The following is a 16391-nucleotide window of genomic DNA, read 5'->3' as shown; positions in this document are numbered from 1 at the left end:
ACCCTTTGCACGTATTAGCAGCCGAGGTAAAACCACCAAGGCGGTAACACCTGCCTTGGTGGTTTTACCTTGTGGTGGCCTGTAGTTGTTTTACCTTACCTCTTGAAACGTAAGTGTCTGAAATCCGCTTTAAAAAGTGAAGGTGTGATACCTTCACCTTTTGAAACCGAACAGAACTGCCAAGTTGGTTCATGGTAACTGAAATCTACACAAAGACGAAATACGTGTACCAAGCCAGATGACATAACTTTGTGAGTTTTGTATATATTAACATAATATAATATAGCTTAACTGTGTCACTCTGGAATAATTTACCTCTTACAAACAGTGAAAGAGTTTCTTAAGTCGTAGTCTGTTGTGAGTTTATTTATCTCATAAGAAAACTCGCTCTCTCTTTATATAATGATTTTAATATACTATTTCATTTAAAAAAGTAATTCAATCTAGTTTCCTATCAGTTCTTCTCAATTATATATATAGACTGAAATGGACGGTAAAAGAAGACTTTTATTTTATAAATTTTTTTTCACATGTAATTTTTACGATTCCTACTTGCACTTAAGGAACTGCTTTTATTATATAAAAACATAATCTACAATATAATGTTTCCGACATCCCGTCAATGCGATGTGTTTACATGTTTGTAATGTAACTTGTGTCATTGGCCGAAATAGAAAATGGGCCGTATCGTGCACGCTCCCTCGGCTATTGACATGAACGATTGTTGTAGTATTTTGAATACAACGCTGGTATAAGGAATGTTTTTTTTATTTTATGTAATGTAATCTCGTGCTATAGGTGAAGTTAGCGATAATGTAATACAGTATAGATTTAGAAAGTTTTACTGGCAACTTATCCAGCTCTTAGCTGTTAGTTTGATTCTATGCGAACTTTTCTTTTTTAGATGTTGTTACATAGATTTATAATAGGCTATTTCAGCTCTTAATTGTAAATTGCTCTGTGTATTGTGCTGTTATTTATTTTATATCGAGGGACTTCACGGCTCTGACCACTAGTGGCCCTCACAGAAAACATACTCTATTATAACACGATTTTGTTTCATTTAGTGTCTATATGTTTCACATGTTATGTTAGTTGCAGAAATAATCGGGAGGAAAGTCGCAGTGCGAATAAAGTTGTCACCTTGGAAAGGTTTTTAAATAGAAAAAATCATATTACCTATTTAGAATGTAGATAATAATAGGCTTGCTACATCAGACTATTTACCGTGTACAATAAAAAGGAGATAATAATGTTAAACAAGATGCTTTGCAATATAGATAAGAATTGAATACTATATACGCAGTCAAAATATACGATTATTTTATAATTTATGGCAGCTATACTTATTTTATTATGTCGTCAACAACTACTTATATATATTTTATTAGGTACTATAAATAAAATAAAACTATTTTAATTTCTATTAATTTCATGCTGTCTATTTGATATACGTAACAAGCTAAGTTGGTAGCATACTGGTGTATATTACAGAACTAATGCTGACTGAACGCATGGTGAGGGTCGCCGTTCAGCTACAACCATCATATATACATAGCACATGTAGGTATGTGTTATATATAAGAGTTGTAGCTGGACTACAGCACATGGCTACAATGTTTAAGACAAATCTAATAACAGCATTCGCGGGAAGTTAACATACGTCCTAAAACATTGTTCCTCCTTTTTCGGCTTAAATATACAGAATAGTAATAGTACAAGTTTACCCATGATCGTGGCGGTTGAAACACTGCCCAAATATTGTGTACTCAATAAAAAATAAACGTGACAAGATCCTATGATTTTTCTAAATATACATGTAGATAATTTTAAACTTTCGTGTTTCATATAGATTATTTAAATTATTAACCGGGTCTTAATACGAATAATTTTATGGCAAATAATATTAAGACCCGATTAATACTTTAAATAATGTACACATATAGAATAGTAGTACCGATAGAACTAAAAAAAGCAATAAAGGACATTACCTTTCTTTAAGTAGTAACGGTATAATAACTTTTAAAATAGATTCAAAATATCAAATAAATTCAAATAAATAAATATCTAATCGTGCGTTGACATACTAATCGTGTTATTTGTAATCGATAAATAAAAAAAATAATTGCCGGTCTCTAAGTATTATTTTACCTACATCACGCTACATTATCAATTAGTGACATGGTCTATATTTTATTTTCATAAAAAATTGAGATCTTATAACAATTGTATATAAAAAATTACCTCTTCGTCTTCAGCTATACATTCTACGGCGGCCTGCTGTCTACTGTGTGACTGCTCCACATTTGTCTTCACCTGCCTCTCCTGGCCTTGATCTAGTACTGTAACAAACAAAAAATATATACTTTACGGTTCTATGACATATCTAGTGATAATCATTTCTAAAAAAAACATTTCTGTTGATAGATCAAACAATTAGATAACATTTTGTTTGTTAAGTGATATCTTCGCTGAGTATTCAATCAACATAGTTTATCAACGCTCTTTATAATAAACTAGCTGTACACGCGACTTCATCCGCGTGGAATTTAACTTTATTTTTCTAAACTAAAAGTAGCCTAAGTTACTCTTTATTACATCAGCTGCCTGCAAAAAGAGTCCAGTGAAAATCGGTCCAGCCATTTCAGAGATTAGGCGAAACAAACAGACAGACAAAAATTGTAAAATATGTTATTTTGGTGAATGTACCGTATTTATATTCATAAGCATGTAGTAACAAACGGTTATTTCAATATAACAAACAGACACTCCAATTTTATTTTTATGGATAGATTATATTCATTTTACGGGTTTTTTTATGATAACTGATAATGATAGAATACAAGACAGCTAGGCACATAGGATTGTAGTAAGTTTTCATTAATAAATTTAACATATTCATTGGGACAAATTATTTAATGAATCCAATAATATGAACACACAGCAACATTGTTTAATAAATAAGCCACATATCTTCATTATTTATATTGTAAACGCGAAAGTTTGTGAATATGGATGTTTGTTACTTTCTCACGCAAAAACTACTGAACGGATTTTGATGAAATGCGGGTGACACCGCGGGTATAGCTAGTAAATAATAAAATACAGAATTGTCTCGACACTAAAATAATATTTAGTATTTAAGCATTTAAGTTAGACGCCGTAATCACATCGACCCGCAGCGCAAAAACAATTAATCACAAGACCTTAATTAAACGCCTAAAATTGGCCATTCAGCCCGCCTGATTGCTTGTCGTACATCACGATCGTTGATACGAAAAATCTGCGAGAAAATGTAGCCATTACCAAATATTTTTATGTTTAGTCAGACCAAAAAAAATATTGGACGATTTTCTATTGGTACTTTAAAAAATATTATGTAATGTCATACTAGGTTTTGCCTGGTAATATTCGACGACCTCGGTGCTCTAGTGGTATAGCACACCGCCTTAATTCCGATGGTCGCGGGATCGATTCCTCGCTTGTATTCACGAGTGTGATTGTTTGTATCAATATATATATCCTTAAAATTATATATTATTCAAAAATTTCTTTAGCCTATATGTTTACCAATATATTCAGACAAAATTTTTAGCCGATTTTACGTCATATCTTAACATACAAACATACAGTTTTCGCTTCGTCATGTTTTTACGATTTTATTATAGGTAAAGATAAAGATAATAAAAGATTCTTTGTTTATTACTTCTTGGCGCCTTTACGTAGACTTAGTAAAATTTTGCGTACACGTGTTATTTATCAAGAATCTTATATCTAGAGTATAGATTATTCTGGTCACGCGAAGGAAGCCCGGCATAAAGTTTAGTATGAAAATAGTTCTTGAATCTTTGGTAGTTTTGTAGAAAACATTCAGAAAATAATATAATACTGAGCAATGGAGCAAGTAAGAGAAGGTTAATCATGATAATGGAGCAAATTAGAGGGAGGAATCGTACCCGCGACTATCGGAATTCAGTTCAGACCTCCACTATCATGAAGATGAAAATAGATGGCATCTACAAATGTAAAAGCGGAGAAAATTATGAGAACCACTAGTTTATAATACTAGTTACTACTTTAGATATTATTTTCCTCGTTTAGTGTTATTTATTTGTCTAGTAATCGCCCAGTCTGAGTAGCGCTGCCAAAAATGTCAGGGAATAAACAACACTATTACTTGAGAAACCGGTATTAATTTTGCGGAGGAATGTGGTCTAACGTTATATGGTAAGACAGACTGCGAAATATAGTGCTCAGGTATTAATGGAAAGGTGACAAAGATTGTAAAGTTGGTCGCCAGATATATTGTGCAATTTAAGTGTAGATATTGTATAGTCCAATTGAATTTACGTACTATTTCTTAATACTTTATTTCTTTAAACCATTCCAGTGCTCGTTCGCTGATACTTGTTACATTTACAAGAGTGTATATGAAATTTTATTTAGATTCATTTTATTTTCATTACTTACATTTGTTCCGTATACCGAACCTCCTTAGTCTAAGCAGGTTGTATCACCGGCTTGCTTACTGAAGCAAAGGGCGCTTGGTAATACTGGCCATAAATAAATACATGTGGCCACTTAAATTTCGAATTAAGAATAAAAAAACAATTGAAAGTAAGAACTGGAATAAAAAGGTCGCTCCGTGTTTTTAACTATATAAAACAAGATAATGAATGATTTATTCAACACAATATCATTGTTTTATGAAAATGTACACTCTAGAATGCGTGGCCACTAAACACATCGGGACGTTCCTGAATAAAGTTCGTAATCCAACAACATTCATGCGCCACTTTATTAAACTATATTTTTTTTTGTAAACGCTCACTTTCCAAAAATGGTCTGAAAGAGATTGCATTAGTGATCAGACCGCATTAATAAATTTGAATTCCGTTGTTTGCAAACATTGAAGTAATAATAATTATTACCTTTATAATTACTATTATCTGTCACAATCATATTTGACCTTGATTTTTATTGCTTTATTTTTAATAAGGAACAAAAAAATAGCTCAAACAAAAGCAAACAAGTTAACTGATGAAATCAATACACAAAATGATGAGTGTATCCATTTCATCATTATTCGAACATTGTAAACAGACAAAATAACGAGGGCGGAACGCACTCAAGTAAATAAAATTAATTTCTTTTTACAGGAACCTAACAATCTCTTGCAATAACATGAAACATTCTAAACAACGCTGACTACTCTCTAATCATTATGTAAACTGGTGTTAGATAAGTACGCAAAGTGCATTCTACAGAACTGTTAGTTGTGGCATATGACTCACATTTGTACACATTTACACTGTTTTTGTTAGAGAGAACGCTGGTCTTTAACAATGTAACAGCATTTTTGTTACAAAACATCTTTCATACGACACTATTTAAATTGATAATGATAGTTTATTTCTCCCGCCTGCGTGAACGGTATCCGAGAACGGCTAATCAGTAATTTATGACAGGAAGAAAAGCGGTTCCCTCTAAAAGATGGGCCATCTCATCTTAACCTGCACTGGTCCCACGCCAGCGTGTGCCGTTAGCACAGGTGAGTGCACAATTCCATAATTATCAATTAAAAAAAACTCTGTCTCAACTATTTCTGCCTCAAAGAAAATTTGTGATTCGGATAAAGGGATGTTAGCCGTTCTAGTCACACAGCCGACCGTATCGAATTACCCAGAATGTCATGTGGCGTTAATTAATTTTTTATCACCACCATCACCTTAATTCATAATCACCAATATGGCATTTATCGACACTCTGGATGACACAATCGTATAGCTCTAATGCTGTATCCGGAAGACACGCAGATGTGCCCCTAACGGAACTACGCAATAACAGTTTGGGTTTGTTTGTTGAGTCTTGAGTTGCACTGCGACCATGAATGGTGTAGGTAAGTATTTCGTATTGGGTATTCTGTGGTGAAGGTTGTATTAATCCGTTGTTTAAGATTGTACGTCTAGCTTTGCGTGAATGCTAGCGTACACGTTTATATCAGTAGGATTACGGCTCGTCTATTTAATAAGATACTTGATTTTAGGATTACATTGACCATCTATTAGAATAAAAATATTTAATTTTATTTTATCAACAAAATACTGGCCGTGTATGTCTATTTCTTGGCTTACTTTGTGAAGTATTTTAACAACGCATTAGCCATTATTTATAAAATATATCATTAAAAAATCACCTCTACCACTACTATATATTATATGCTACACGAGTGATAAAACTAGTATAGTATCACTATAAAAAACATTGTATATTAACAGCCATTGTGATGAAGCTAGTGTTCTAAGACTACAGATATGCTGTGTTCGTATTTATACTACTAAGCAACGCGTCCCAGCTTCGCACTGATGCATTACAAATCTTTGAATTTCTCAGCTTGTTCTATACTATAACATCCATGTCTTATACATATAAACCTTCCTCTTGAATCACTCTATTTCTAAAAACTGCATTAAAATCCATTGCGTAATTCAAAAGATATTAGCGATCAGACAACGGCGGCGAAATTGTTTTCTATGTAAGTATGTTTAGGGAAAAATGTAAGTTACTCATAGCTACGTGCTTTGCAAACTGCTCCGAGAACAAACGCAAACACTATAAAATGTTAATATACTGCAAGCACATAAATGGAAAACGTGACATGATTGAAAACATAACAGTATATAGCCATTTAATTTAGGGCGTAATATTAACGATCTACTACACTTATCAGCGGCTTATACGCAGTAAATCTTAACGGCGTTCTTTATGCTCCATTCCTTTTAAACTATTATAACGCTATTGAACATTAATGCTACTATGTGCTATGAAAATGGTGGAGGAGAAACACTTTAAACCTGCAGAAGTACCTATAGAGTGGCTGAAGGTCAACTCTTGCTTGTCGGATACATTTCTGATTCCCCTACTAGGGAGTTTGTACGTAGGTTCGCGCCGTTGTAATCTCGATCCTCATTGGGATAAAAGAACTTATTAATCGGGTTTTAAATGCCCATAAGATTGATCACATAACGCAGTTTTTATGTAATTAGAATGACAATCAATACGACTAGTAAGCAGTAATCGTTTCTTACACATATGATGAAGACATCAAGTTATCACGTGAAGCCCGGTGACGAAGGACTAAAATATATTTTACTGCCTTATGTCACCCTACAAGAGAAACTCGGTTTACAAAATAAGCTACTTGGCGGCTGAAGTAGTTGAGACTAGAGACACCCACGCAAACGACTTTTTACTAAGTCTACCTCGTATTAAAGATCATATTTGAATGCAGTCAAGAATCTTAAAACTCGGCTTGTACATATTATTGTCAATAGATTTATACACACATTTCAATAACAAAATATTGTGAATGCGTTATTTATTTATTTGAGCAATAACAAACATCCACTATGTAATTGTAATTACATAGTAGTTGTCTTGTTTGTCTTGGTTATAAACAATCTCCCGATAATGATAGGTCAGCTAGGTTGACCATGGTACCAAGCAACCTCTCACTTTCACTATAGATATCCGTCGTCCTTTCATACGTCTTTTCTACAAGCGAGTTGACCACGGTTAGGAGGGGGGAAGGGGATTGTTAGTAATGTGGACTTATAACCCCATTCATGGCGAATTTAACACGACGGGCTAACTGACCTGACCTCATGCACATTTTATCATCCTCCACTGGTACACCGCCAGCGTAAACCGTTGGTGCAGGCGGGCGGACCATTTCACAATCATCCATAAAAACCACGGTTCCCTCCTAGGGAATGAATTAGTTAATTAGTTAATATCGTTTTCAGAAGAAACACATTGCTAACAATCCAAAACAAACCATATACCAACGTAATACGACATTTGTTATTGCAATCAAGTAAATAATTCTCAAGTTGTGTAAGAAAATAAAAAGCAAGACTATAAAAAGTCAATTCGGGAATATCATTTATTGGAAACGAATCGACCCTCACGTAACTGGGTGGGTCTGTCCCAAAGGTCTAATGAGGTGAAGGACGCACGTTATGTTATAGGTTTCATTCCAACCACAACGTAAATGCTTACAAAAAATGCCCTCAAGTGTATATAACCGTAGATGGAGTATTCCTTAGACTACCCCATCTGCATAGTGAACAAAAATAATTAAAACATCTGTCTTCTTCTATAATGGTTGTACTGAAAATAAACAACCTAAATAAAGATATGACTTGTTAGATATTTTGTATTGTATATTCAGCATTTCCTTGTAAATAGATCAAATATAAGTCTGAATCATAAATCTTCAAACATTTATCAAAACTATTGACACCCATATTAATTTCTCTCTTCTATAAATAGTTCATTTTAAAACAATAAAAAAAAGAGATAATGCGATCTTGTGGCTTTAATACATCATAAAAACACGTCAACATCCATCAACAAAACAACATAACACGTTCCCTTTGATATAATTCCAATGAGATTTACGTGTTTCGAGATTGTCAGGCACCAGAGTTCCAACGGGACTCATCCATTATTCATGTTTTCTATTACAGATACCTGTAAATCAATGCAAATAAAGTCGCGAATAAAGCTTATTTCCAATAATAAAACGAGCTATTTTTATTCAATCGGGTTTATAAACGTCAACATATAAAACGGGTAAATGTGCGTTCCTTTTTATTTATATCAGACATTTTAAACGTACATTTTGTTATAAAAAACTGATAACTTTTTTAATGGATGATAAAGGTATGGTGACTTCACCGCCACCGACAGCCTGACGGGATACCAGTAAAGGATAATAGTATGAGTATAAGGTCAGGTCAGTTAGCCCATCGTAACAGTTTCATCAGAAATTAACCACCAAGGGATACCGCAGATCGGAGCGGAGATCGACCTGATATGGCACATTGCTAGCTATGAGGTCATTAGTCCACATTACATTGATTAATGGGGAATTAAGGGGGTTGGCTTTACCTCTAAACTGATAACTAACGAGATATAAAAATTGATCAGTGAAGACGAACCAGACTTCATGCGGTCATATTGTCTTCATCGTAATTAAGTAATCACTATATAAAAAATCTGTCGGTCCAGCTGATGGAAACAACCATCGCCTATTACATAAACGGCCTGAAGACTTTCAAAAATACTAATTACCATAATTCATTATGTACTTCCTGTTTCATTGAAGTAAGTTCTTATAACTCCGTACAATTTCATTTAACTGCCAAACTTGTGCGATAAGTTTTAAAACCAATTAGAAAAAAAACAAAAATAAGATGTAAGTCAGTCCTATAAAATTGAGTGGCATATTTAAATACGTTATAAGTTATTTTCCTTATCCACTTCCTTCTAAACCAGATTAATTCTGGAAAACCCCAATATCAGCTGTTACAACAAAAATATTCGAGACGATAACAATAGGCAAACCATGACCGGCCGAACAAATGACGACGTGGCAAAAAATAAACGCTGAACCTTTTTGATCTGCAAAATACCTACTTGCATACTGATATTGGGAGCGTTGTTAAGGGAAAGACAATTCAACTTGTCGAAACATGGTGCCTCAAAAACAAGATAAGGTGTGAGCTACACCATCTAAAGGGAGGACCCACTCCGCTGGAGTCGAGGTTGAATCGACCTAGCGATATTGACGCTCGTAAATATGTCGTGTAGTTTTATAGGAGGTAGGACTCCCACTACTCCTTGGCAGGGTCTATTGAAGACTTTTCCACACGATAAAAAATGGGTTGGTAGACTAGTGAACAGTTAACAGGTTGTTAAAGTGAAAAGGGGATTGTTAGTAATGACCCCATAACAATGCACAATCTAAGGTTAAACTCCACGCGATCCCCTTGGAAACCATCGTAACAAATTCCTGGTGAATTTACTACGAAGGCTAATGGTCTGATTTTAAGTAGATCTCATCATCCTATATCGTTAGCAAAACTGATTACTATTCAATATTCATATATACAAAAAAAACATTGACCAGTCAACCAAAACATAACCGGTCTTATTACAAAAAATCTGTTAAAACTCGGACGAAACGTGGTCTAGATGGTCGTGGTTTAAACCATTCCTAAAGTTAATGCTTGGAATAAACCTAACATTATTACGAATCCAGATCTAACAGAGGACTACTTAGTACTACAGTTAAATCGTTCATTATGTATTCCATACAGAAATCAGTCACTCATGTCTGTCACCGTACAATTACGTTCCATTTTACCAGAAAACTGAAAAGATCAAAAATAATATTAGTTCAAAGAAAAATGTATAAACTAAAAATAAATTTATTTCTATATATCTATGTCTTCATTATAACTATTTCATTAATATATAATATTTATTAATGTACTATTAGGCTTAAAATCAGTTTTAAATTACAAGTAGGAGTCCGGACGGAGAAAAGGAACGGCGAGATATTTTTATTGGATCATTGGATCGTCGAATGGTGACTATTTCAAAGTCAAATGAGTGAAAAAATAACAAATAACGTCTTTTATATATTTTTATTGTCGTAAAATTTGCTTTAAAAATGTTTATTTAATATATTTTTAATTTTAGTTAAAATATTTTTCCAAAAACTACAACTTACAATAGAATTTTTAAAATGGAGTTTGACTTTTTGCATTTAGACCACTGTTAAACTAGGGGCATCGCAGGTCTAACTTTAGACCATAGACGAATCACGATTTAGAGATAAACTTCATTTTGTAATAAGGAATACATTGGTGAATGGTTTATTACTAGTGCTAAACCAGGTTTATCTTTTTGTAATAAGGCCGAACGAGTCTATAAAATAAACGCTGAACCCAAAAAAACATCTTCATTCTACATAATGCTTGAATACTGATATTGTATGTCAATACAACAGCGCCATACCACGTTTTCACATTCCCCGGGAAAACCAACATTAATAAACATTACAATAGTTTTGTTTGACTAGATTTTATTAGAAATATAGAAAAAAATATAAGAGCTGTTAATAACATTACGAGTATTTACGTCAGATTGTAAATGTTATATATAACGTTATGATTCTCTTTATTAGTACCTACTCTTATTAATTTGTTTTGCAGATCATCAATCATTTGTGTGAGTTATTTATAACTGTAGCAAGAAATATACAAATGAAGAATAAAATAATCTAGTATTTTATCTATGCAATAGAGAAACTATAACATAGTATTAAGTGCTTTTGCTGAAGACAAACTGCTAAGCAGTTTTGCGTGTTGGTAATACTGTTTATTATGAATCAAATTTGTGTGATAATAAATAAATAAAAAAGGATAACAAGGTCCAAGGGCTAATAAAGCAATGGTACAAAATAACAGTAGACGGGATATTTCTTTGCGCCTATAGTGACGCATTATAGACACCACTAATTAGATACGCCTGCGTAGGTACAAACTGAAAACCAGCGTTGGACTCACATGTAGCAGCAATAGCGGAGTTTGTACCTATTATTTTTTCTATAACCTTTGTATAATTGTGTAATTGTTGGCAAAAATAGATTAATTGTTGTTATTGAAGCCTGTTGTATAGTTGTTGCCTTAGATTTTGTCTGCTTTTTTGAGATAACAGATAACCTATATCCGTCCTAGTGATACAATCCATCTTCACAAAGAAAAAGTAAAAAACAAATACAGTCGTTTGCATTTATTGCACTATATTATACATAACATTGACTACTAATTTGTTTCATTGATAAGACCGAACAGAATCAGGTGATCTATTTGAAGAAATAACGTGACACTTGGACTATAAAAATCCTCTGAGATTTGCAATTGTACAGACAGACAAATAATTCCATGGATTTCCTTTCTATGTTTAGACGTGTCGATCGTCATTCGTCACGCAACGAGCCCGTTAAAACTACCAAGGCCGGTAGAGGTCGACGGCATTTGATTGTCAGAAAATAATCGACGCATAGACTTTCATAACATAAAAACATATACATATATACAGAGAAATGCAGAGTGAAAACTTTTCACGCAGGAAGCATCCAAAACTATGCACTTTCCATATTTCTTTATTTCTAATGAAAAAATTGTGTATTTCTGCGTTTATCATCTTTAGTCATAAAAATAAAACCGTAAGTCTGAGACGAACTGTAATGTCTTACATGAATAAATGATTTGATTTGAACTTTTCAGCATTCCATTGATTTAGCGGGAGTCGGGTCCATCGTATAGCAGAGTGGGGAATCTCCGAATAGTTTCCGGGACTTGTGACCCGAATGTAGTTTTAAGGGGCCTTTGACGACGGACGTCACCATTCGCCTTCACCACTCGTGTTACTTTCCCATCCCAACCAAATCCGGAAGGAGCCTGATGCCGGATGGTTACTACATACTTTTCATCAGGCATACCGACCGATTTACAATTTGAAATCGTACAAAAAAGTACTTATGAATGGTCATTAAAATCGTGAGAAAAACAAATCATGGTGATGATTAGATTCTATTGTCCATCGATGCCAATGACTGAATCGAATTGATTAATTCCCAATGACAAAGTAGGAAGTGTAATTTGTGCTAGAACTGATGAAGCCTGTAGAACATTCAACGTAAGTTTGGACTAACTTTTATACACCATTTATATTTTTATTTAAGATGAAGTGAAAAGTAAATTTTTGTGTATAAGAAAAAAATATTTGGAAAAGGTTTGAGTACTGTTGTGTGTATACATACATATATTGAATAAAATATAACTTATATAACTAGCTGACAACATATCTTAGATAAAGGAATTTTCAAAGAACATCAATGATTTACTTTTTGAGTTTATCCATTACCTACATTTCGCTGGGACAATTTGAGGTATTTATTGGCAGAGGGCGAGTCTCTCTCCAGAATACATTGCCAGTAAATATATTTTTATTTCTATTCTTTTCTGACTGTCAGATTTTAATTCACGACGTTTTCGGTAATAGTCAGGATAGTAAATCATCATCTTGTTTATATTACTTTAGATATAAGTATATAAAATGGATATACCTAATTACAATATTTATATGTATATAATATACCTAATTACAAATTTTCTAATTAACGAATTCACAAAGAGCAAACATTAACAAGCGCGATACTGACGTCAATTGCCTAATATATAACAATTACGTGACGCTACAATCCACCCTCGTTCTCTATTTTCATAAATAGGTACACAATATTGTATATGTCCAGTATATATGAAGAAATATGTACGCCATATATGTGTATATTATATGAGAACTTGCAATTTTGTCATTTAAATAATTTAATCCTTTCAGATTATTATGGTTGTAATAGTTGAAGTAAAAAAACATATTTGTAAACATATTGTAGTAAATAAACATATTTGTAATGAGTAATTAGAATAAAGCATTTCAACGATACATTCCTTTTAGATCAACGCAATAACTTTCCACTGAAAACAAATTTTATTAAAAATAATTATACATTTTTTTAATTAATTTAAATTTAAGATTGATCAAAACTCATAACGAATACTTTCTTTTTCGTTTATTGTATTATGTTTCCCTACCATCCAATACAGGCTAGGCTTTCAGGTTTCTTTGAAAGAATTGATTACAAAGTCAACTGCTTTTTATATCATTCTATTTACATTATATATATACTTATTTGGCTATCTATGTTAGGTATATTAAATTTTCCTTAAAAAATCCCGGACATGAACTTCTAAAGCACGTTAGTCATTAAATAATCGTTTAGTGAGCAAATAGTTTTGTTCAGTAAGTGTGTTTTGAGTTTTTAGTTCATTAAAACTTAACGGCAGATCATTGGCAACTACTTAAAGACACAGACACATTAATTTGAAAGTATCGTTGTTGAATTGTGCATCGGAAGTGTAGTTTTCTTCCTATATTGTACTATACATAATAAATAGGAACTCTTGCGTCATATGTAGGCCTAGCGAAGATTTGTTTCCGTATAGCACTGCGCGCGTCACTCGCCATATTCAGTCATTAATGGTGAATCAAGTTTGACTATACACTCACACTAGTATTAGCATCGCATACAGCTGTGATGCGCTTATCATCCTACTGCGACTGCGCGCTGTGCAATATTGTGCATCTGTGACGCATTAAGTTTGCGCGGAAAAATAAAAAAAGTCCAAGAAAGTACGTTTCTACACTATTCTACATAACTTTATGTCTGTAATTTACTTTTTATTTTTTTACGAATTTTTTACTTAATTAAATATACTACCTACAAGGAACACCAATTTATCACGTCTTAATTTTTTTCTCTCGTAAACCGTATATTATCAAATATCCTAACTTTGTACTTTCACGAGGAATGGAGATTGTTAACTAGGACTAGGACCCCATTGCGGTTCACGTTCACGCGGATCCCCTGGAAACCATTGTAATTAATTTCAAGGTCTCATCACGATGACTGATCTCATTCTCATTTTATCATCCTTCACTGAGTCCCGCCAGCGTATACTGTTAGCGCAGGCTGAAGCATCCTCCTATTACCAACCATTAAAAAAAACACGTCCTCTAGAGACTGGGTCGCTATTTAAAAAACGTTTCAGATAGAAATAATATTGCCATATTACTATTTTGTGATATCGTCAGTCGTCATTCAATCGAGGTCATATTAATGCGAGGTTAATTTTTAACACCGGTTTAAAGAGACGTGTTGTAAGTTGTTTCTCGTTTTATATGTCTTGTAGCGTCGTATCTACGATAGAAAGGGTGACCTTTCCCGCTGTATTGCGTAACGGCCTTTAACTGTGTTTGACTGTAATTAAATGTATTACTTGTGATGAAACGAATATTCGTTTGTTCATATGAATACCAACATTTTTATTACATCCCAAAAAAATAAATGCGAAAATTTCCCTTATACAAATAGGTAGCATATAGAATGACGTTAATTTTTATTCCTCGTCACTCAACTGCAATCCCAGTAGTAACTATAATATTTAATTATATCCAAATCATTTCTTTTGTTGTTCTAAATATGTTATTTGTGTTAATCATTCATACCTTGGAATATAACGAAATAGGAAATCCTTTATTCAAATAAACTTAATTTAAGCATTTTAAAACAGTTATAGTTTTTTTAATCTACCACTCATTCGGAAAACTATCTTATCACAAGAAGAACGAGCAAGAAACTTGCGTGTTGCTCTTTTAAATAATCATGGTAACTTTACATTTTAAAGTCGAAATGGGTGCAAATAAATACAGTATTTATTTGCTACACGTTCCAATACTAACCTTTTAAGTGATCTTTTAAAAATATTGAAAATTGTTTGTTATTTGCATACTGATTGGTATTTATGGACGTTGTGACTTTGGTAATGAACAAATAGCTTAAAACGATATGTCGTACCTATGCGTGGGCATATAACTGAGGGCAGTCTGACTTATTTAACGTCAAGTTGCTTACTTTGTAAGATATGTTGCAGTAGAAGGACGACGATTACAGGATAAGAATCAGTCAGAAGTCAGTTTTCGAAAATTCTTTTTGAAGATTGTTGTACACTTTAATTGCCATACAGTATACATTTGTTTAATATCAAATCGGCACATTGGTGTGTATAGTTCGTCGTTTTATAAGTAGATTCTATTACTCTCATTGTTGAGTCTGAAATTCACGAAATAAATAAATATCCCTGGACAATAAACCTAGCGCCATCTAGTCCCACGGTAAGCAGAGCTTGTTATGGGTACTAGACTATGCGTATAAAAATACTTAGATTAGATTCTATGTCTATTAAGTATGTATTTACAAGATTTTTTTATTTACATACATAATTCACACATAATAGACTCAGACCGGTACAAACAATCATGCTCATGAATACAAAATGTTTGCACTGTGAGAGGAATCGACTCGAAACCATCAGAAATAAAGCGGTGTGCGCTATATCACCGAAGCCGTCAATTACTTGTTACTATTTATTTCAATCGTATGATACGTGGCGTCTAATTAGAACCAGTTAGCAAACGAATTCATTTTGCGTATCTACTGGTGTCGATTCTCTAATAAAAATCCATTAACGTAATATAAAGGAGCACGCACATACGCGCTGCACGTATTTTTAATATATTTTTTATATTTCACAATAACGCTCTTTGTACCCAGTGTCTTCTCTAGTAGTTTAGAAAATAATATATCACTGACCCTAGTCTACAGGGGCCTGCAACAGAGCTTATGTTACGTAAATCTGGAACTAAGAAATCCCATTTGAAGCACTCTGAAATTGACAGTTTAGCGAAGTGAATTATATAATCCAAAGGCAGATTCATCAAAGCCGTATTACCGATCTCGAAGAATGATTATTACGTCATATTTCAATACACCTGCGTTGGTTTTTTTTCGGATTACTCTAATGCTGTTGGCCGTAGCTGGCCTTTACAGCTTCACCGGACGATAGGGGGCG

At 33.3% G+C, this 16391-nt stretch overlaps 1 protein-coding gene across 1 annotated transcript in view; it reads right to left on the bottom strand.

Moving 5' to 3' along the window:
• The window catches only part of LOC131852011 (E3 ubiquitin-protein ligase RNF19B-like), a 79653-nt gene that overhangs the window by 21622 nt on the left and 41640 nt on the right, over positions 1–16391 (bottom strand). The window contains exon 2 of the mRNA XM_059202578.1: positions 2245–2342. Within this exon, the coding sequence (XP_059058561.1) occupies positions 2245–2342 (98 nt within the window). The remainder of the gene's footprint in view (positions 1–2244; positions 2343–16391) is intronic.

The sequence above is a fragment of the Achroia grisella genome, unplaced genomic scaffold, assembly GCF_030625045.1.
Source record: "Achroia grisella isolate CSIRO2021 unplaced genomic scaffold, CSIRO_AGI_Agris_v1 utg821, whole genome shotgun sequence".
Lineage (NCBI taxonomy): Eukaryota > Metazoa > Arthropoda > Insecta > Lepidoptera > Pyralidae > Achroia > Achroia grisella.
This window is presented reverse-complemented; position numbering and strand designations above follow the sequence as displayed.